The sequence below is a fragment of the Oryza brachyantha genome, unplaced genomic scaffold (genome assembly GCF_000231095.2).
Source record: "Oryza brachyantha unplaced genomic scaffold, ObraRS2 ChrUN-Ctg63, whole genome shotgun sequence".
Lineage (NCBI taxonomy): Eukaryota > Viridiplantae > Streptophyta > Magnoliopsida > Poales > Poaceae > Oryza > Oryza brachyantha.
In genome coordinates, this window is record NW_024427263.1 from 45,713 (window position 1) to 69,189 (window position 23,477).

The 23,477-nt window shown below is 39.3% G+C and overlaps 1 protein-coding gene and 2 long non-coding RNA genes across 9 annotated transcripts; 1 reads left to right on the plus strand and 2 right to left on the minus strand.

The window, feature by feature from the left end:
* Nucleotides 1-2,267: 2,267 nt before the first annotated feature.
* On the minus strand, nt 2,268-4,636 carry LOC121056695. The gene is made up of 5 exons (XR_005813468.1): nt 4,211-4,636; nt 3,766-3,867; nt 3,573-3,683; nt 2,931-3,108; nt 2,268-2,467 (listed from the first exon to the last, which is right to left on the minus strand). It is a non-coding gene; the product is annotated as an uncharacterized LOC121056695 (long non-coding RNA).
* A 6,096-nt stretch (nt 4,637-10,732) lies between these two features.
* On the minus strand, nt 10,733-15,879 carry LOC121056697. 5 transcript variants are annotated; one of them, XM_040529956.1, is made up of 8 exons: nt 15,645-15,879; nt 15,017-15,106; nt 14,713-14,822; nt 14,094-14,608; nt 13,539-13,990; nt 11,988-13,429; nt 11,810-11,897; nt 10,733-11,709 (listed from the first exon to the last, which is right to left on the minus strand). In XM_040529956.1, the coding sequence occupies exons 5-6, from the start codon at nt 13,654-13,656 to the stop codon at nt 12,129-12,131; spliced, it is 1,419 nt and encodes a 472-aa protein (XP_040385890.1). In that variant the 5' UTR covers nt 13,657-13,990; nt 14,094-14,608; nt 14,713-14,822; nt 15,017-15,106; nt 15,645-15,879; the 3' UTR covers nt 10,733-11,709; nt 11,810-11,897; nt 11,988-12,128. The 5 variants fall into 5 exon arrangements, with proteins under 5 accessions (XP_040385890.1, XP_040385891.1, XP_040385888.1 ...); XM_040529957.1 differs by having other exon boundaries at nt 13,539-13,679; nt 13,756-14,608; XM_040529954.1 differs by having other exon boundaries at nt 13,539-14,603.
* A 1,384-nt stretch (nt 15,880-17,263) lies between these two features.
* On the plus strand, nt 17,264-20,684 carry LOC121056693. Of its 3 annotated transcripts, XR_005813464.1 has the most exons (8): nt 17,264-17,563; nt 17,700-17,976; nt 18,584-18,622; nt 18,712-18,804; nt 18,879-18,980; nt 19,079-19,481; nt 19,903-20,100; nt 20,456-20,684. It is a non-coding gene; the product is annotated as an uncharacterized LOC121056693 (long non-coding RNA). The 3 variants fall into 3 exon arrangements; XR_005813462.1 differs by having other exon boundaries at nt 18,584-18,804; XR_005813463.1 differs by lacking the exon at nt 18,584-18,622.
* The last annotated feature ends 2,793 nt before the right edge of the window (nt 20,685-23,477 follow it).

The following is a 23,477-nucleotide window of genomic DNA, read 5'->3' on the forward strand; positions in this document are numbered from 1 at the left end:
CAACAGCAAAAACAACAACAAAAAAGGCACCGTACCTACCGCTTAGGGACGCATTGTTCCATCAGAAATCAAGATGTCCAGCCCGATGAGGAGGCTGTGCTTCCTGCTTGTGTCCCTTGTGGTGGTCATGGCGTTGCTGGTTCTGCCGGCGGCGAGCACAATGACTGATGAGGAGAGGAAGGTCGTCAAAGTCGCTGCCGGGTGCACGAGAGAGTGCCACAGCCTGTGCGCCGTCTTGCCTAAAAGTGAGGATCCCCTCTGCGACATTCGGTGCGAATCCATCCCGGTCATCTTCAACGGCACCGTTCGAGACCCCGCCACCCTGCACCCGCAGGCAGCCTCGACGGCCGTGCAGGAGATACAGATGTGCTCGACAGGTTGCTCCCTGCGGTGCATCCCCGAGGGAGCCAGCAGCAGCAGCAGTTGCAGGGACAAGTGCGCGGACACCTTCCGCCCCTTCAGCCCGGCCATCGCCACCCTCGGCCAGACCATGGCGACCGACGTCTTCGCCGGTGCGAACCCACAGCATGCCCCACGCAAGGTTGAGTTCAAGTTTAAGGCCTGCGGCGATGCCTGCATGGGTAAGTGCGTCGCGTGGGCCAGCAAGGGTGGCGGTGGTAACAAGGACTGTGCTCGCAGCTGCGCCCAGGCCTGTGGCTTCTACGAAGGGGCCGCCGTCGTGCTCCAGTACGCCATGCCGCCGGCGACAGCTCCCAGCATCGCCGCCGTGGGCGGCGACACCGTCGCCAGCACATTCAAGGCTTGCATCGGGCACTGCTCCGCCAATGACGAGAAGTGCTTCAACAAGTGCAGCTATGCCGGCTACATCGTCAGCAAGGCCAAGGCATACATGAAGCTGGCCACCGGTGCCTTAGGCCTGCCAGCGTGATTCATCCGGCCGCATGCTCCATAAATAAGACCTTTTTTTCTTAAGAAAAAGAAACAAAAGGAATATATATATAATATATCATGCTGTCATGATTCATGCATCTGCATGATCCATAAAATAAACCTTCTTTTGAAAAAAGAAATGAGAGGAGAGCATGTGTGGATGAAGATCAAAAAAAGAATAATTAGATTTTTCAGTTCCATATCCTCCATGGAAAAAAGGGCAAGCCTTAACGCACGGCTCTCTCTCCGGCACAAATGATTTAAGCCGAGGTCTTTAATTAGTTCAACTATACAAATTCACAAAATATTATTGGAATCTACGGGTTCATCACTTTCATGATCAATGAGAGATAGACATATATAGATAGGAGATGTACTTTGCTTATATTTGAATTAAAATTTAAACAAGAGTTGTGAAGAAAACTGTATCACACAGTGTTGACACCTAGAATTGGACTTTGGAGTTTTGGAAGGAGTCTGAGTCCAAATGTAAGTTGTTTTCCATGGTTTTTGGAACTCTAATGAAGGCAATTCCAAAGAACATCAAATCTATCGATCGTTCTTCTACTTTTTAATCCAAGCTTTACGTAGTATAGATCTTTGCAGATTTGTGATGAAAATTTGCGGGCTCTTTTCATACAAACAACAAACAAAGGAACATCCTCTGTGGATATGCCTCGTAGATCCTTCTTACTCATCCATGAAAGCGGGGGGGGGGGGGGGGGGGGGGGGGTTATCTTCGAATAACTCGATCGACGATAATTTGTCGGTATGATTTGGTTGAGTTATCTGAAAATTCAGTACGTCGCACCCAAAAAAACCTTCTCTTCCTTATTTAGCACACTACAAGAAATAGGTGACGTTTCATTTACGTCATAAGCACTAAAATTTATGTCATGTTTTAATCTTTATGACGTTCACGTGACGAAAACACAATCGTCACCTATCATGCGTCGCTAATCATGTTCTATGATGAAAACATGTTTTTTCATCGTTGATCTAGTGACGATCCTTCTTTCATCATTGAGCTAATGACATCCGTTTTCGTCATTATTGAGTGCATGAAATGTCACAAATCACCAGGTTTTAATAAATATATAATTGCCACATAGGATAAAAAACGTCATAAAATTTTAGCTGTGTACCACGTGGTGCTGCTGATATGGCAGGTTTATTATGACAACTTAATTCATCATAAAATATCTTTTGACCTATCAGAGCCGATGATTGAGCAACCCATTTATGGGCTAAGTCCAATCAAAGGCCCCAGGCCCATCTATAACATAGCAATACATACTATTTTCAGCCCAATTGTATTATATCCATTTGCATTAAAAACAGATAACAAATGGGCCAAGACCATATAGGCCGAAGCATTTACCAAATAGCAGCCCATACAAATATAGCCCAGTTAACATCCAATACAACCCAGTGAACATCCAATACAGACTTATAGCCAAAAATTACACCCAAACCTAATCATATGTGTCCAAATACAATCATATGTTTACCGATCAAAACAAACATAAACAAGTGAAAGTCCTTTAGCAGCCAGAAGTCTCGAGCCTAGCTCCATCTGCAAAGAGGTGAAATCAAAATATTTCAGAACTATATGCAGAAAGAGGAATAACTAGAATGAACCACCATGTTGCCGCCATATACCAAAAGTTCAATTTAAATTCAGCTGATAGTGTGTTCTGCTACTAAACACTCAGAATTAGCATTGAAATTCAGCTAAGAAACTACCCCCTTGGTCCACAAGAAATTCCTTCCAGTTACACATGTATTTATAACCTGTCACCTAACATGTTTTTTATTCAGATTTGAATCTTCCCTAAGTAAGATTTCAGTTCCCACGCCTAAAGGTTTGAAAAAGGTTAAGACAAATTTCCCCTCTATGATTTTATCCAGTCTGAACAACTGTACCTACCGGCATCCAAACAAACAACTCCCACCAATTCTTGATCAATCCAACTGCCTAAAAACTTGTACTATATTGTTCTGCCATGGTAGTAAGTAGAAGGTGTAAGACCACTTACTTTTCTGGTGCACAACCCTCTTTGTAGTTTGCAATTCATATCTGCAATGCACAATCACTATTGGACTTCTTTTCTTGCATCCTTCTCTTCAGGACTTCCTCGTAGCGCGCGATCACTACCGTCTCAATAATATGGTAGCATTGTAGCAATCTTCAGTAAATTACTTCAACCACTACGGCTGTCAAAAGAAAATAAAGAAATATAAAATGAGAAGAAAACCAACTATTAATCACAGTAACATAAATCATTACACTAAATCACAATTTTCAGAATGACACGATTGTCCTGGCTATTTCTTTACTTTCTTTTAATAAGATCTGGGTTTCCTTCAAGCACTGTATAAATTGAACTTGAAATACCATCAGAGTCACATATCCTCAACTTGAAACTAGATTTATTTAATCTGACCCTAAAAGTGAATCCTTTGAACCTGAATTTATTTCAAGTCCTGAGTATGCTGCAGTGACTGCAGTTTTACATTACAAAGACTACTTGACAATGTTAAAAAATTCTTATGAAAGGCATAATTTACTTTGCAAAGCATCAAAATTAAGAATGATGTATAATGTAATTGATTTTTATTGTGTGTAACATCAGACAAAAAATATTCAAGCATAAAATTAATTTCAAGATGGTGAATACCTGAACAGGTATCAGTAATCGAGCCTTAATAGGTAACAATAATCCCGATTTATTTTTTAGCGCATTCAGGTCCTACATGCAAAATTTTGATGTACCCTACAACCTACAGCCCTGAGATAGCACCAAAATCAGATCAGCACGTCGAAGCAAAGACAAACAAGGCAGAGAAAATAGTTTAGTATCTTCCTTCTACCATGCATGTCGAAGTAGAGATTGAATCTGATATAGGCAAGCCTCAAGCGTGCACACCATTGGGAAATCCGCAGGTTAATCAGAATGCTTCCAAAATGCAAATCTATGAAACAAAAAAATATTAGTTTAAGCAACATAGAATGGAACTATAATGGTGAAATGATATTTTTTCAAAGTAATGTAAATAGTTTGTAAACCACACGAAGTGAACTAGTAGTTGTTCATCGGCGAAAGAAAGAATGTATATACTAATAGGTGAGTTAACACACAGCACAACCTTGGAACTAGTCTCTTCCAAAACAAAAAAAAATCTAAACAAATCATCGTGGTCACACTCACGGATGGTTCTATTACGATCCTCTATCCAAAAATGTCAGGATCAACACGGCCGACTAGCAAGGACCAGCGAGGGGAGTTAGGGAAAGTACAGTGATGCACACACGCACCATCGCTCCAACCTCCAAGTCGACAGATCCTGTAGTCATCACCATGGTAGGTAAGCCTCTGCCGCCGCCGCGGAGCCGGATCCAACGAAGAAGATGCTCAAGTGGGATCCGGGGCGGGGGAGGCCCCGGGGAGGTGAGCTGCCATCGGCGCGGACGCCTGGTTTACCCGCGTGGTCATGAGCTTGAGAAGGAGATCGGATGGATGATGGGCAGGGGGGATGTCGGCAGTAGAGGGGAGTGTGTTGCAACGGAGTGTGGCGGAGGAGGGGATGGGCGGGGGGCGGAGGAGATGGCGGCAGTGGCTACGGTGAAGGGCATGGAAGTCGGAGAAAGGGTTAGTGAGGAGATGGGGGCGCGGCGGAAGTGGAGGAGATGGTGGTGTGGCGGCCGGCAGAGGTGGTGGAGGGGATGGGGGCGCGGCAGCCAGTGGAGGTGGAGGGGGTGGGGCGCGGCGGCCGGCGGAGGTGAAGGAGGGGATGGGGGCGCGGCGGCTAGCAGAGGTAGAGGAGAGGGGGCGCTGTGGTCGGCGGAGGTGGTGGAGGGGATAGGGGTGCGACGGCCGACGGAGGGATGGGGGCGCGATGGCCGGCGGAGGTGGAGGGGGTGGGGCGCGGCGGCCGGTGGAGGCGGTGGAGGGGATGGGGGCGTGGCTGCCAACAGAGGTGGAGGAGATGGTGGCATGGTGGCTGGCGGAGGTGGTGGAGGGGATGGGGGTGCGACGGCCGGCGGAGGGGTTGGGGGCGCGACAGCAGGCAGGGGTGGAGGAGGCGGCGGCGGTGGAACTGGAGGGATGAGGAGGCGACAGATGTGGGTGACCTAGGGTTTTCGGCGGCAGATGAGGGCAGTACAATTACTATCCTACCCTTTCTATTTTGGTGGATGGTATAACACAGTCTAGTAATTTTTCGGATGGGGAGGGGTAGTAGAGTCAATCCACTCGGAAATTTTTTTGGGTTGGCGCCAGTCAGTGAAATTTTCTGGAATGGCGCCACTGAATCAGGCCCACCCAACATTTTTTCTCCTTTTATTTTATTAAATCATTGTGAATTAAAACACAAAAATTATACTAAATCAACTCGTATGAAAAAAGTTGCCAAAAACAAGGTTGTAGAGCTCATTTAGATTTACAATTTTTCTTTTGGTCATTTCTCCATCCGAGTTTGATTAGACTATATAAAATTTGAATTTCAAATTATGATAACTTTAAACAATATTTTTAATACTAAAAGATTTCAACTGAAAAAGTCATCAACAATAAAGTTGTATAAATCATCAATATCTACAACTTTTGTTTTGGTCATTTTGTTATATAACTCCGTTTCAATAGGTTGAATTTGAATTTCAAAATATTGCAACTTCAAATAACCTTTTCAAATAATAAATGATTTCAATTGAAAAAGTCATCAACATCAAAGTTGTAAAACTCATCAAGCTCTACAACTTTTATTTGGGTCATTTCTTCATCCGGCAAAGCAGTTTGTAACACTTTTCACAAAATATATATATCTCTCATCTAGATTATAAGCTATAAGTGAATATATTAATTTTGTGAACAATGTTACTACTATTTTGTTGGATGAAGAAAATGACCAAAATAAAATTTATAGATATTGATGAGTTATACAACTTTGTTGTTAATGACTTTTTCAGTTGAAATCATTTAGTATTTAAAAATGTTATTTGAAGTTGTTATAATTTGAAATTCAAATTTTATATAGGTCAATCAAACATAGATGGAGAAATAACCCAAGTAAGATAAATAGATCTCAGTAAGTTATAAAACTTTGTTTTTGACAATTATTTCACAAAAGTTCATTTAATATGCTAAAATTCGATTCAAAGATTTAAGATTTTGAAATTAATTGAAGGAGGGAGGCAAAATGGACTTCTCGGGGAGAGAGGAGCAAAAGGCCTGTTATGGGCCAACCCTTTTGCTCATCCCTCTCCGAGAAGTCCATTATGCGTCCCTCCTTTGAATTAATTTTAAAGTATTAAACCTTCGAATGGAATTTTATCTTACTAAATGAAATTACTTGAAAAAGTTGTCAAAAGCAAAGTTGTATAACTTATTTAGATCTACCGGTTTTATTTTGGCCATTTCTCCATCTTAGTTTAAATGACCTATATAAAATTTAAATTTCAAATTATGACGACTTCAAACAATATTTTCAAATATTAAGTTATTTCAACTGAAAACGTCATTAACAACAAAGTTGTATAACTCATCAATATTTACAACTTTTGTTTTGGTCATTTTGCTATATGTCTTTGTTTCAACAATTTGAATTTGAATTTCAAACTATGCTAACTTGAAATAAGATTTTCATATACTAAATGATTTTAACTTAAAAAAAGTCATGAACAACACAGTTATATAACTCATCAATATCTATAACTTTTATTTTGTCCATTTTTTCATCTGACAAAGTGGTAGTAGCATTGTTCACAAAATTTATATATCTCTTATATGGTTTTATAAACTATAACACAGATATATAAATTTTGTGAAAAATGTTACTAGCACTTTGTCGGATGAAGAAATTACCAAAATAAAAGTTATAGATATTAATGAGTTACACAACTTTTTGATTGATGACTTTTTCAGTTGAAATCATTTAGTATTTAAAAATATTATTTAAAGTTGTTATAATTTGAAATTCAAATTCGAATTATTGAAGCAAAGTCATATAGCAAAATGGACAAAATAATACTTGGGCCGAAAAAGGCCCAAGGATAGACAGAGGAGTTTTAATTTGTTTTCAATTTATTTTAATAGGTTAAATGAGCTTTGTGGTATTAAAATTAGTTATTGAGTTCCGAAAATTCATGAAAAATTTCAGAGAATAATTAAGACCACGTAGAATATTACAAAAATATTTTTGACCGTGATTTTTAAAGAAAAAGTTTAGTTTCCTCATTAATTTACTTGATTAAATTGCTTTAACTTTTAATATATTTTTTAGAAATGCATTATATAAATCTGTGACGTTTGCTTTTTGCCCCCTATGACAAATTAGTATTCGTCATAATGTCCTATTGAAATACTTTATGACGATTTCTAGTTAGTATTAACGACGAACACTTTTTTTCGTCACTAAGCCACCCCATCTCATACTAATCGTCATAAAATGGAATGTGCTAATGACGAATAGCTCTGATGCCACGAGAAATTCGTCACAGAAGGTCATATTTCTTGTGGTGGCACCTAATGTTCAAAACTTCCTTATCATTACACTATTAATTTTCACCCCTATTCGTGCGGACACTTATTGGTGTTAACTCTAAGGGGAAAGACAATTTCCACATTCTTTGGTCCCCAGTCAGGTCGCTGGTATGCTGGGCGCCATTTTCTTTTATTCCCATTTTGTTTTCATACTGATTTATGTGGTGACATTTTTTCTTTCAGTTTTTTCCTTTAGTTCTCACTTTGTGTACAACAACATTGTTTTTTACACATACATCTCCAGCAACATATCCATGCACTTAGGATTAAAATGCACCATGACAACAAACCAATAAATTTGAGAGAACACCCAAGTTCACGTAATAGATCACATACTTAATTCACATACAAGTTTACGTGCAGTACAAAGGACATATGAGATTATTGTCGGTCTTCATTTATTGCAAGAATTGCAGGATCTACCTTTTTGCTCCTTGTGCCCATTGCAGGGCTATCAAGCTGCAGCTGCTGAGTTTTTGTAGTCATTTTGGGCATGCCATTCTTCTTCCTTTTGCCCTTCCCCTTCTTATCCCTTTCAAATGTTTGATGGCCGTAGGAAATTCAATTGGAAGTGGATCAGGCTGATTTGAGCCACTCCATCGCCTACTCATGTATATGAACAATTATTTGAAGAACAAATGAAAACACGCACAACATAGAAACAAATTTAACGTGGAGAACCCTGTAGATAAAAAACCATGGGCGCCACTATGAGAAGATAATTACAATGCAGGGGAATAAAATAGGCCGTCACACCCTTCCCGTGTATATAAAAGAGAAATCTAAGAGTCCTAGTAGAAAAAGACTACATATATATATCTTATTAGGAAACTCTACGAGTCCTAAAGGAAAAAAAAAAGACTAGGAGTCATATTAGAAAACAAATAACATAGTCCAAATACATGGTATATTATAACTCAGATCATATCTCTAACATTAACCACGCAATAAAATTTCAGATTTAGTAGAGCTACCTTTTCGAGGCTCCAGATCAAAGTTAGAGTTGCCAAGGTTTACCTTCTTCATACTTGAAATGTCCAAGCTTTGGTAACCGAAAAAAAATCAAATTAGTTGATTGTACTTAGAATTTAGCATGATGTTTGACCAATAGAATAGGTACCTTATGGAAGCTTCAAAACAAGAGTCAACAAATTTTTTCTCTTTTGTCCTAGTAGTGCTCTCCAAGTTTTGGCTATAAGTGAGAAGGACGATGATCGAGAGACCGTTGATGCAATATGAATTCGGAAAAATGAGAGATGAGACACCAACAAGCTCATTCCATAGCTTAGGGTTACTAAGATAATTGTTAGCATCAAGCTATATGTTGTTGTCGTGCTGCTCTTCCCATTCAAAATGGCCAGTCAGTGATGGGCTCAAATGATTCAAACAGGTCACAAAGAACATTTGTACAACCTTGACCTTATTGTGTACATCAAACATGCTTATACAATCTTGGTCTGACTTAACTTCTGTGAATTTTCCTAGAACATCATCATAGTACTCCTACATCGGTTTCATTTTCAAATACCCTGAAGGATACTTATGTACAACTGATTAAACAATATCCATATAATTTGACTGCTCTCAACTCTCTCTTGTCAGAGAAGAGGGTCTGTAACTAAATCAATGACTCACCTTATATATCATAATGGGCTACCTCGTCTCAATAGGTGAAAATCAAGGTCTCGTCCCTTCCCTCTATCCTAAGATTATCGTAGTGGTTGATGAGATGAGAAACGAAGTGAGGTCAAGGAAACGTGATTCCAGGTACGCCCGTTCCTCTACATCGTTTGACTATCAAAGTCAGGTCTACTAGATTTTGACCTTGTTACCACAAAGCTCATTGCAACAATGCGAATTTAGTTGCAATAGGGAGGTCTTATTACCATGGTTTTGTAATATCGTTGCAAGAGGTAGGTGTTATCGCAACTATTTTTATAATGGTTGCAAGTAGTTGAGAATATCGCCATGATATTTTGCCATCGTGACAACCCTGATTTTCGTTGCGATATGCACATGATATTGCCACCAAATATAGAACTGTTGTGATTACTTGTTAATATTACCACCAATTTGATTCTGTTGTCATAACCATGCCTTGTGTTGCAATAGTTTTCTCCATATTGCAACGAAAACCTAAGTCGTTGCAAGATTGAAGATTGTATTGCCACGGATTTGATTGTGTTGTCTTAAGGATAATTTGAGTTGCAATAGGTGGTTGTATATGGTAGTATTGCTGTCGCAATAAATCAATTTTGTTGAACAAATTGTTTCGTGGGCCTTTCACATATATACAGGCGCTGATGTTGGTCTGGTTTATTGCCGGGACAATAATTTCAAATTTACCATGCCTAGTAAATATCATGTCTATTCCAACTAAATATAGTTTCACTTTTACCATGCCTAGTAAAATTAAAATTGAAGGTGGTATTGGCATGGCAAAATATATATTGTATACTTGGGCATAGCAAATTTAATAAGTTTATTGGGGATCCATTTGTATAATAAGTTTTTCTAGAACGACTAAAATATAAAAAATGTAGCAAAAAATCTACATTGGGTATGCGCACACAGAAGGCTTATCGAACCAGGCTTGTTCAAGAGGCGTTGGAGCGGAATGCAGTGGGCCCAATCGGTATCCCTTTGTTTGATATGCCGACCTGTCAACCTTTGGCAGGTCGTCCACTTAAAATTGCATGGTAAAAAGCTACTTATCCCCCTTGTTATATTGTTTTAAAATTTGCAAAACAAATCCGAGCACTTATATTATAATATTAATCTTAATGATATAATTAAAAATCTAAAATTTAAATTTACTGTTGTTAACCTAACTAATTAGTTAAGAATAATATGATATAATTTAAATTCTCAAAATTGTTGCCTCCATGTGTAATAAATAAAATGATTTTCCAAACATTTGAAAATTTTAAAAGGTAAATCTAACGAGCTTAGGACTTGAACCCTGACCATATGGGTTTAGTATACAAAGCATTTAACACTAGGCTAGCTTTACTAGTTATTAGTATTGACTTTCACATTTTTTTTAATATAAAAAGAGGTCAGTGCAACAATAAACATTGGCTCGTCCTGCCAAAGGTTGTCTATTGTGGAATTAGTTTTTGGTGCAGTTTATTCTGAACGTACACCAATAAACATTGGCTCATCCTATAGTTCTAGTACCTCAGTTAAATATCTTGATGATTTTAATAATGCATCAAACTAATTATGTTCCTTCATTCAAACTAATTAACTATATTGTGAGTTTTATAAAAGAGTCATTTAACAAATTTTTGGTAGCCCAACTCTCAGAACTTGAGAGCATGTGAAATGATCGTGTACAAGAATATAGTTGTCAATGTTCCGAAGAAAAAAACACAAAATTTCCCTCTCAATATTTGGCATTTCTTCCGGATAACAAACTGATAAGTCCAACTCAAAGTCATAAATCAATTTAAAAGGGGAACATAAGTGAAATTCATCGACTCATTAAACAATTGCAAAATTATACAAAAAAAACATCGTCTTCACCAGTAGAATTCACAGGTGCTACATAGCCATCATCAATGTAGGTGTCATTGTCATCGTCTTCTTCTTCATATGCTAAGCCAATATCATTAGGCTCAGGTACAGAATCTGCAAGTGCCTTTTCAATGACAGAAGCATCACCAGTAACACCTTCCATGTCGGACCTTGTCCAACTAACCAACTCGTCCTGTCTTTGTGAATTAATCATGTCTTCCAATCCCACGTCTAGTGAGTCAACATCAATTTCTATATCTCTTGATTCGGGCATGGCAAACAAATTTCTGGGATTTATTTTGAGCACAGTGCACCAATTGGGTTTGTTCGGGCTTTTCACGTAACAGACTAGCTCAGTTTGTGTCCCCAAAATATAAGGATTATCTAAATATTGCAAACGAGTTGTATCGATATCAATAATCCCATATTGATCCTTTTTGTAGCCTCTACTTCTGCTCCTACTGGCAGCAGGTGCGTCATACCAGTCACAATGAAATAAGACGACCTCCTTTTGTATAGCGAAATCAAGTGCATAAATTTTTTTAATAACGCCATACCATTCGATGTTGCCAGTAGCATGACCACCTTTCACAACCACACCACTATTTTGTGTATTTAGATTCTTCTCTATCTGAGATGTTCGAAATAGAAATCCATTGATTACACACCTATTGAAAACACGTGCCCGATGGTCTGGACCTTGAGAAAGTGCATATATGACATCACTTGTGCTTCCTTCAGCATAAAGTTTGTTGATCTTAAAGCAAAAAAAAAATTCAAAATGTCAGAAAATTATACATGTAAATAATTACATGCCAACGCTGCAATTAAAGGGAGAAATATAGTTTGCAACTCACTGTACGCTCGAACCACCCTACAAACTGGTCCCTGTGATGTTTCTCAACATTTCGTAGACTAATTCTTTTGAGTTCATCCATATGCTCACTACAGTAAAGGTCAAACATGGTTGTAGTAAATTAAAAAAATAGTGGCAAAGCATACTGGAAAGATAAGCAAATTTAAATTGCAGCTTACTTGACTCATGGGATGGCCTCATCAGTGTTTGTTATTATATAGCGTCTGACTCGCTGCATTTCTAGCCTAGAAATTAGTTCAGCTGTGAATCCTTTCTTAGTATAATCAATGTTCCCAAATATGCTTAGACCAGAATGTGGTTCATTCACCATGGCACTTTTCTGCACGATTAAGCTTGGTATTAACGTCATCCAAGAAGCGAGCGCAGAATGTCATGCACTCCTCTAATATATACCCCTCAGCTATTGAACCTTCAGGGTGGGCTTTGTTCCGGACATATTCTTTAAGCGTACGTAGATACCTCTCTATTGGATACATCCATCTATAGCACACAGGTCCTCCTAGATTAGCCTCTTCAGCAAGATGAACCGGCAAATGCACCATGATGTCAAAAAAAGCTGGTGGGAAGATCATCTCAAGACGACAAAGAGTTTCTCTAATTGAAATGCTCAATTTCTCTAACTCATCAATACTCAACTCCTTTGAACATATTGCACTAAAGAACCTACTAAGCTCAATCAATGGGATCACAACATCTTGTGGCAATATGCTACGTACTGCTATGGGCAATAGTTTTTGGAATATAACATGATAGTCATGAGTTTTGAGTCCAGAAAGATTACTCGTATTCACGTCCACACATCTCTTGATATTGGAGGCGTACCCATCAGGCATCTTAACTCCTTCTAGAAAACTACAAAAATATGTCTTGTCATCGTCATCCAAAGAGTATAACGCTGATGGCAAAGTGTACTTGCCATTCTTCACCAAAGGATGTTGATCCTTCCTCATGCCCAAATGTTCCATGTCAAGCCTTGCCTTCTCGCTATCCTTTGATTTACCTGTAATGTTAAGCAAAGTCCCCAATATGCTCTCACAAATATTTTTTTCAATGTGCATCACATCCAAATTGTGCCTTACAAGCAACTTTTCCCAGTACGGCAATTCAAAAAAAATACTCTTCTTCCACCAGTTGTGCCATCTACGTTCTTCTTCACGCCGCTTCCTTTTTCTTGTTGTGTTCCCAAATGACACTTGCTCAAAGCTTTCATACTGTTTCAACACCTCTTCACCCGTTAGTGGCATCGGAGCGTCCCTAGTTTCCACCTTGTTGTTGAAGCTAACCTTGTTGCGTCGCCACCTGTGGTCCATAGGCAAAAATCGTCGATGACCCATGTAGCAATGCTTTGACCCAAATTTCAACCATAAATATTCAGTATCCTTGTTACAGTATGGACAAGCAAACTTTCCTTTTGTGCTCCAACCTAATAGCATGCCATATGCTGGGAAGTCATTAATTGTCCAAAGTAGAATTGCACGCAAAGTGAAATTCCTCTTTACCTTTGCATCCCAAGTCTCAACACCATTTTCCCAAAGATCTTTTAACTCATCGATTAGGGGCTGCAAATATACATCGATGTTATTTCCCGGTGACTTTGGCCCTGGTAAACATTGACATCATCAAAAATGGTTGTTTCAGACATAACCAAGGTGGCAAATTATAAGGGATTAGGATCACAGGCCATGTAGTGTATGTGATGTTCAACATACCAAATGGATTGAATCCATCAGAGGCAAGACCCATCCTAACATGGCGAGGATCCAATGCAAACCCTGGAAACTCTTTATCCACGTGCTTCCATGCCTTGGAGTCGGCAGGGTGTCGCATTTACCATCTTGGACCAGGCCCTCCTTATGCCAACGCATAAATTCAGATATGGTCTCTCTCATGTATAACCTTTGCAGTCGAGGTGTAACTGGGAAATACCTTAGGATTTTCTGCGAAAAATGCTTCTTGGTTGCAGTATCACCACCCACATCCTTTTCACCAGAATCATCCATTTTCCATCTCGACTCACCACATGTTGGGCACGAATCCAGGGAAGAGTATTTCTTTCGAAATAAAACACAATCATTGATACATGCATGTATCTTTCCATAGTCTAGACCAAGATCACGAACTACCTTTTGCACTTTGTCCAATGTGTCTGGCACACAGTGGCCTTCAGGGAGAACCAATGAGAACAAATGAATAATGACCTCTAATGCGTTGTTACTAATACCAAACATGCACTTAATCTAGAAGAGCCTCACTATGAAAGATACCTTACTAACCTCCTTGGAACCTGGATATAATTCCTTTTGTGCTTCTGTTAATAATTTATAGAATTTCTTAGCACTTTCATTTGGTTCTTCGTTCTCAGTACCTATGATCTCTCCATGTATTGCACCCCTTATGAGTGTAGAAATCAAATTGCCCACACCAGCACCATCACCTGTTGCACCTTCATTCCCATCTCTTTGAGTGTGGCCCTCATCTGAATCTTCTACTGTTCCTTCCCCTTGGATAAAACTTTCATCAAACCCTCTCACAACCAAATGATTTTTAACTTCACTTTCTGTTTTGTATGACATCGAGCGACACTTTTTGCATGGATAAGGTGCAGTTTCTCCCTTAGACATGCCACCAAATCTATTCTCTATAAATTCCTTGAATCCTTTTTGCCACTCAGAGGTAAACTTTTGCATTCGCATCCAACTCCTATCATCATGCGACATGCTTAACTTTATGATCCAAATTGATTAACAATTACTGGGCTCGAACTGTTCAATGCCCTGCACTTTATACAAAAATAAATTGCATTGAATACAAGCATGTAATTTCAGCATGAAGCTGTAAAGAAAAGATTCAGTATATACTAAATGAGTGGAGTTTCTGCCTTACCTCTTAAAATTAACTTTCACCATAAAGTAGTGCTAGCAGTGTGTCGACACAAGTTACCAAAAGATTAATTCAAATACTGCCTCAATTCACCTTGAAAACTGACATAGAAACTGCTAAAAAAAAATAAGTATATGTTGAGAAAACTGCTGAACATATGTGGCTAAACTGGAAAACAAACAGAGAATCAGAATCGACTAGTTTATGCATAAATCATAGCACCACCTTTTAATCTATGTTCACAAAACTAGAGGAAATCAGTCTAGAATATAGATGAACCAGTCATAGATAGATAGAGAGAAGATACATGTGTGTATTGCATTGCTGCCATCACCCAGAAATTTCCATGAGCCACCCCAGTTTCAGTACTTTCACTGCCTACCTTGATCCAGTTTATCTAAAAAAGAAAAAAAATAGATGCAGAGACATGATTAGAGGTTGAAGGTGAGGGGATGATGTTCTAAAAATCATGCTCCTGCACAAGGATATAAATAAGAAAAGTTCAATAAATGCTAACGTGGAATAATTATTTACTGTGAAATAAGCTACTGAACAGTACAAGACATATTATACTTCCACCGGGTTTTTGTTTGACATGTTTCCTATACACTAGATATTAATTCTTTTTTCATTTTATTTCGACCCCATTTGAAGAACTCTTAGCATTTCTAGGTGACGGAAAATCAGTGTATTCATGCTTGTTGAATTGATCCGAATACTTACGAAATGGGTGCATTAATAAAAGTTCAGTATTTCAATCGATCCAATCAAAGAATCCTGAGGTATATATAAAAGTGCAGTATTTCCTTCTCGACTAATTCAGTAAGGCTAGTGCAGTCGACCCATTTAAACTGACAATATCTAATTCAATTCTCAGTAACTTCTAGTTAACAACTTTACATGTTCGATTGATGCATTCAGAGTATGAAACAAACCTTCTATTGCGTTGCAGTTTGGAGTCCTGCCGCTCGCCGCTACCGGCTGGCTCCTGGCCACTGCCTGCCTGGGCCTGTCGCCTGCCGCCCAGCGCTGGCCTGCGCGCGCCGTTCCCGCCGGCGCTTAGCAAGCGACTCGTGGATTAGGGATGGAAGAGGAAGGACCGAGAGGGAGAACTGGGGCTTGCGGCGTCGGATTTGGGAGGAGCGAGGAGGTGCTGCGCCGGAAAAGGAGGAGATTAATTCGTGAGGAGGCCCAAATCTTTGCCTTTTGGCCTCTTAGCTTGAATATAATCCTTCCGTTCTTAAATATAATGCCATTGATTATTTTATACACGACTAATCATTCGTCTTATTTTAAAAAATTACTTAATTACTAATTATTTTTTTAATATTTGATTTATTGTTAAATATACTTTGATGCATATATATATAACTTTATATATTTGACACATGGTAACATTTAAGGGTTAATGCTATCTATGCCATTACAAATATGTCAGTTTATAAAAATATCATTATAATTAAGCTATTTGTAAATATATCATTACGATTCTTCCTCTCTCAGAGACATGCCATTTTCTATGCCTTAGGTGGTTAGACCTTCATATTGCCCAAAATGCCAAGGGCTGGAGGTGGACGGCGGCGACCGACCGGTGCAGCGACGGCGCAACAACGAGGGCGGCCATCTGGCCGGTGCGGCGACGGGCGGAGTCAATGGTGACGACTGAGCGAAGTCGATGGTGGCAGCTGACCCACGTGGCCACGATACGTATACGAGGAAGGCAAGCGCCGGCACAACCACAATGTTACGATGAGGGCGGTCAGCCGATGCAGAGATGAGGACGGTCGGCCGATGCAGAGATGATGGTAGAAATGCATTATAAATTTATTAGGTTACCATACCGTAATTATTTTTTGATGTCATAGCCATATAAAAATATATGTTTATTTATTTATACATATATTGCTATTTTTTATGGTTGTATATAAATATAATATAAGTTACATGGCGGTGACGACGAGGAGGGGGACAATGACGAGGACGATCGACCGGCGCAGCAATGGCATGGAGACAAGGGCGGCCGGGGCGTACTGACGGTGGTATCTGGGGCATTAGTCCTCCCTTACCGGAGAAGTTCGAGATTAAGTAAATGGCATTTTAGGCAATACAGAAATGCAACCTCTTTCGAGGTGTATTAAATGACATGTCAATTGTAATAACATATTTACAATTAGTTGAATTGCAATGGCATGGATATAATTAACCCTAAATTTTAAATAGTTGGCATAATTTTTGAGGAATTACAAAAAATAATAATAATATGATATTTTTGTGCTACACCTATGAACGAGGAATATTACGTGTATTTGCTTGTTTTAATCAAGGAAAAAATGCACGATATGAAACAAACAGGAATATTTTTTTTTTGCAAACAGGAATAGAAAATGGACCTATTGCAAAACTGAGAAAATAAGGACATATGTGAACGTTCGGATGGTCACACAAAAATCCGTATAGAAAATGTATAACATACGGTTAGGCAAAATGTACATTTATTATTCACTGTTACTGCCAGCCACTCGTTCACCTACCACCCCAATTTCCCCATTGACCATTAACCGGAGAAGAAGACCAAGCGCAAGCTCCGTCGAGCAGCAGAGCAGCACGGCAGGATGGAGGACAAAGCAAATCTGATTGGTGCACTGGTGGAGCTAGCTCCGGCAGTGCTCGCCTCCCACCGGCGGCTGCACTCGCCTCCTCGCAAAGGCGGCCATGCTCGCCTCCACGGCGGCGGCTGGGCCCCTCGCCTACACGCCGGCGGCCACGCTCATCTACGTCTGGAGCGAAGTTGACCTTGACTCAACGCCTGCTGCGGCCACGCTAGCCGGCCTCCGGCTGGCGGTCGACCTCGCCTGTGAGTCGGTCAAATTTGTTCGAACACATGATTTTATTTTTATTTCTGATTTTCAGATAATGATTTAAATTTATGCACAACCCAAATAAATCAATAATCCCGCTGCTCAACTATTTCCCTCTTAATATTTTCGCAGCAATTCCACTGCCCCGCCAAATTACCCTGCCATATTCCAAATAAAGCACTACAAGGCCAACCCGTACCCCTATAATCGTGGACTTGATCTAATCTGCCGTGAGGGTTTGGGAGAGACGAGAGTGTTGCCGTTTACTCATGGCGCCTGAAGAAAGGACGCCTCCACCGCCGCCGCCGAATGGTATTGGCTCCGCCAGCAACCATGGGACCAGCGACGCCGTTCATCATGAAGTGACCGATGAAGGGGTGGTCGGCGTTTTTGATGCTCCCGTAGCCAGGTATGTCCACTGCACACTCCCCATCCTGATTTGCTTAGGGCACCAGGTATATGAATGTGATTACCGACGTCTATGGAACCAAGTGATAGGTGTTGGCTGGGTTATTTGTAATACATTTATTTAGTTAGTTATATCCCTAAATATAGTACACCCGTTCATAGGTTGGTTCTTTGCAATCATTCCTTAGTATATGGATTATGACATTAGGATTTGATCCCGTGCTTATAGAATTACACCTACAATATAGATTATGACCTAATTTGACATTTCATTCTCCTTTCTCTTCTGGACAGCTTGCATTGAATCATATATAACAGTGTTGGTTGTTCTGGACCTTCAAACACATTTTTTTACATGGTTCAGAAATACTCTGTAGTTAAGTATTATGGCCAAGTGTTTGCTGATGCCTTTAACATTTTATTTTCTTTCCCTTCTCACAGACAACCATTATGTTAAACTAGGTCCATCTAAAATGTAACTAACTTGACATAGAAACTATGGGAAAATTTCAATTTATATGCATGGAACATCCCAATGTTGTTAGCATATATCTAGAATATTTTATAAATTAGAAATTAATCTTACTTGTAAGCTTGGATATATTCAGATGTTCCTCCATTGTTTTCAGAGGCTTCATAGGGTTTAGGTACATAACCATTGCCTTTGCTTTCATATTATACAAGAGAAACTTATACACAGTGCATTGCTAATGTATTGTTTGTACACCTTGTGCAGAAGTTGAGCAGCAGGAACTCTGAAAATTGTGGGAAACAAAGGACCAAGCATTGCTCTGGATCCAAACCATTTTCCAAAATTAGCAATGAGCAGGTAATGCTACGACATAGTCCTATAGTTCTTTTGCATTAATTTTAAACTCATGTGATACATTATTGCCTTCGCAGAGAGACCCGCTAACAGGTGAAGAGCCAACTGATTTAGATCTTTGATTGAGTACTCACTGCAAGAATGGAGAATGGTCAGACAAAGCATCTAAGGCTGTATATGTGAGTAATTTACTCTATTCACTACTCACAAGGTGATTCAAAATATTCTATAAAATTTTAATGTCAAAGTATAACATCATTACTATTTTTCCACACAGGATAATGCTTGCGAAATTATTTCAGCGAGAGAAACCAACAACCCTGAAGGGTTTTTGATTTCAGGAGAAGAAACAAATATTGTTTTCCAGAAAACCCATAAAGAAAGTACAGGATCCAAAAGATCCAAACCTCGTGGCCATGGGTACTTGTCAAAATATCCAACACAGTCAACAGCTAAATACTAAAATCCAAGAACAAGCTCGTGCTACAGCTGAAGCCAACCAGAAAAATATTAAGCTCCAAGGTGAGGTTGATGATTTAAAAGAACAGCTTGCAGAAAAAGAGAGGCTATTCCAAGAAAAAATGAAAGAGCTTCAGGATGATGAGGAAAAGAAAAGGGAAGAACTCAGGGCAGAGTTGCTAGCAGCACTTGCAGATCATAGGCAAGCAACAGTACCTAAGGTAATAAATATTGAAAACTATTTCGGTTATGCCGTTATATTTCATGAAATCATGACATGCTGTATTGTGCACAACTACTGCTGAGTATTTATTTACTATTTTTCGCAAGCAATGTTTGTATTTTAGTAGCCTTCTTTATTCCTATGGTGAACTCTGCATCACTTACCCATTTGAACCCTGAATGGTTGATTATATGGTACTGGAACCGTACTTCCATTACAGATTTAATATTATCACCACAATTTCACTCCCTCTACTTGTGTATGACAGCAATTTACTTTATTTTCCTTATAGTGTCAGTATACATATCTGAAATCTTTTCAATCAAATAATTCATGCAGCTGGGTTCATGCTGATCATGCTATTTGCTTCCTGTTTGCATTCAGTTTTAGCCAATGCTTGGTCACTTTCTTGTATGCAGGCAAACCCACAATACGTCATCACAAGTGATGTTGTAGATACTCCAGCTCTGGAGAACAATGGCCAAAAAAGTCGAAAATCTAATGTTAACCAAAGTCTTTTTCAGACCAGCAAAGCCAATGGGCCTGCAGGGACTTACATTTCTACACAACAACTGATGAATGTAGCCACAAGACGTGCACGAACAAGGAGCCAACAGGTATGCATTTATAGAGCGAATTTCCAAATAATGTAGGTAACTGGTTAGATCCTCTACTTAGAATTTGTTGGTCTTTGGATTGGAATTTTTTGATATTAGATTGTGCAGTACCTACTCTAGCTAACATTTAGAGCTTATATATCTTTCAGCTATTTAATGCACCTCTGAACCTAAAAAAAAATAAATGTCTCCACTAAAAAAACCACAGTATATGTGCCAATTAGGATATCTAGTAGTTTAGTGCTAAAAAATGCTCAAACTTTATTACAACATAAACACTTTGTTGTTGCCAGTACCTTATTGATAACTTATTGCTAAAATTTTCTCATATGCCAATGTTAATTATTTTATTCAGCAGGACCATATGACTTGAATGGATCACTGGGACTCGAAGTAATGCTATATCCAAGACAAGGATTTATGCAATGTCAAACAAGTTATGCCTAAGTTATAAACTAAAAAGTTTTTGTTTCATTTATCCGGTGACATTTCTTGTATTTTTTCGGTCATCTTGACATGATGAATGTACATTCTATTTGGAATGACTGCACTATTAATGGTGCTTTGTTAATTTAAATTCACGCCGCTGCAATATATATTTTGATATATTTCTTTTTTTGCAACAACAGTATTTTTTCACCAAAATTTAAATGCCATATATATCGAGCCACACTTGCTCCTGTTGCAATATATACCAAAAAGCAACACTTTTGGTTTGTTGTTATTAGCCATGCCAGTACGTAATTTCGTTGCAATATATAATAGTTTGATGCAATAATAATTTATTACCATGGAATAGAGTTCTTTGTGACAACATTTCTTGCCATAAAACGTTTTTTAGTTGTAAATATAACTACAGTCATGGGACAAATAGTCGTGGTAATACAATTTAGAATGACGGAACACATTGTATTGCAATATATTCTATTGCCACATGTCAATTTGTATAGCAATATGCACTACTACCACAAATCATTTCGTGTGGCAATAGGTCTTATTGCCATAATGTCGGGCATGGCAAAATATGCAATTGCTACAATGTCAGTTTGTAGCAACTAATTGGTTTAGCAATGTCGTGTTGCGTGACAATACATGCACTAATACCATAGTATTGGTTGATGCCACTAAAACCTAAAGCAATATGCCATTCCGTGGCAACTTAAGACTGTTGCCACAAAAAAAAAAAACGTTGGAATGGACCTATTGCAACATATATACTTGCCACGGCTCCCCACAACCATGCCATAGTTGCTATTAGTACGTATTGCAACTATTTTGGCCCTCTTGCCACGTTTTTGCGTCGTTGCAACATACCAAATATCCAGCAGTTACATTGGTTTCATTTCCTTTTCTGCTCGCACGATGAGATCGATGGCTCAAATGGGATGAATGCATGTGCTCACGTCGTCTGCCTAGAGTCATGTGGTGCAATGACTCTGTTATATTGAACAACATATCAATTTTGTTTGGAGAAACTCTCAGTTTCCACTCATGCATGTGGCTTGTTGTATGATCAATATTTTTTATTATTTAGGTTTCACTTTCCTGTAGGAGTTTGCTGACGGCAAGAGCAGCAGTAGAAAGCTTCTAGATGGGTATGATCCATATCGCTAGCGCCTAACGCACGATGCCACAACAAGATACCATGGCTTCTGCAAGCTATATATTTCACATGCCAACAAGGTCTTCATTTTACCATTTTCTATGTTTTTTTTTCTCATTTTATATTTGGATCAACAGTTCAGAGTTATGAAAGTGTAAACAGATATAAGCATACATAAACCATGAAATTAAAGTACAATTAATGGTGATCAGCGCTGCATCCCTGCTAAATTTATTAAACTTGTAAGAGTTTGCGTAGCATTTCGATATGTTGCAGAACTGAATAGCATGGTTCATGTGATGCTCCTTCGCCATACTGCACAATTTTTGCCCTTTCAGCTATTTTCCTTCATACAATGATCTGCTGGTGCCCTCGTTTGATGCAAGGTGTACGTGTTTCTAATGCATGTCTAGATCCCAACCGTACCACCGAATATTGTATTGTTGCTATCCATACTAGAAGAGCTGAAAGAAGCTAGGCTTTATAGATGACATGTGCAACTTTTCTTCTTTGTAATAAAAAAACGGTCCCAGGCGCATAAATGTTGGCAAATCTCTAAGATCAGTATCGGTTTCCACCAAATTCTGGCCTAGTTTAAACTTATAATATATATATATATATATATATATATATATATATATATATAGATAGATATATATGTGTGGGTGTATTAGTTAGTTAATTGTAGTATGTAAAGGTTGATGTTATGATGTATTAATAAATATAGTGTGTGTAGAGATAGAGAGGGGGGAGATGTCCTGAAGAAAAGATTAACTTAGAGAACACTGAGGAATATTAATATAGATGGTAATAAGTCATGGTAACATATTACCAGGAGTACAATACAAAATAACAATATAGAGTGGCAAACACATTATTCATTAACGACGTGGCATAAACTATGAGCCAGGAATGGAAAGTGCACGTCACGATGAGTGTATATATAATAATATATAAATTTATTCCACAAATGCAGGCCGGCATGCTTCAGCCGTGCTGCTGGTTGTCGGCGGCGGCGAGGGGAGCGGCGGCGGGGGCGGGGCGGGGGCGGGGGCGGGGGGCGGGGGCGGGGGCGCGGACAAGCTTATTCGCCTCGGGGGGCAGAAGATTATCCACCAACACTGCGGCTGAGGAAGCGCCCAACCGATTGCATCGCCGGCGTGCTTCCGGAGGTGGCTCTTCTTCTTCGCCTCTGCCGCCATAGGCAGCAGCGCAGCTATCACGGCAAACACAAAGCAGAGGGCCATCATTTTTGCAAGGCGCGCCATGGTACGTACGTACTCAGCTCGATCGTCGTACGTACGTGTGTGTTTCCAAACCGAACTTACTGCTATTTATACTGGAAAGGAGACCACGGCAGATTAATTTACGTTGTATGTATATTATTTAATTTTATTCCGCCTATATAATTAATTAAACCCATCTATACGTCAGTAGCATTGTATGCAACATGCATGCATGTGCTTCACCATGAAAATACGCTTAAATGTATGTACGTACGCGCTCATTATTAATTACCCCATGCTTGCATGCACGATTTTGATTCCTCTCTACGCACGTACGTACATGTGCCTAGCTGCAGAGATGATCGAGATGGAGGCTGGCTAGGGCTAGGGAAATATCTGATGAGGGAGGGGGAGGTATTCTTCGATCCCATGTGCAGAGAGCCGATCGATGCTCTCACCTCGCGCGCAAATTAAAGGACCGGTGACCAAGCCATACGCAAGAATTAAAATTAATTTAAATAATTAAAGGGGAGATTAATCGCTCTTAA

Bases quoted from the DNA above. Each gene is read 5' to 3' on its own strand.
- LOC121056697 (XM_040529954.1), bottom strand. From the start codon at position 13,656: ATGCGACACCCTGCCGACTCCAAGGCATGGAAGCACGTGGATAAAGAG. The intron at 13,430-13,538 runs GTATGTTGAACA...AATGTTTACCAG, and splicing joins TGATGGATTCAATCCATTTG to GGCCAAAGTCACCGGGAAAT.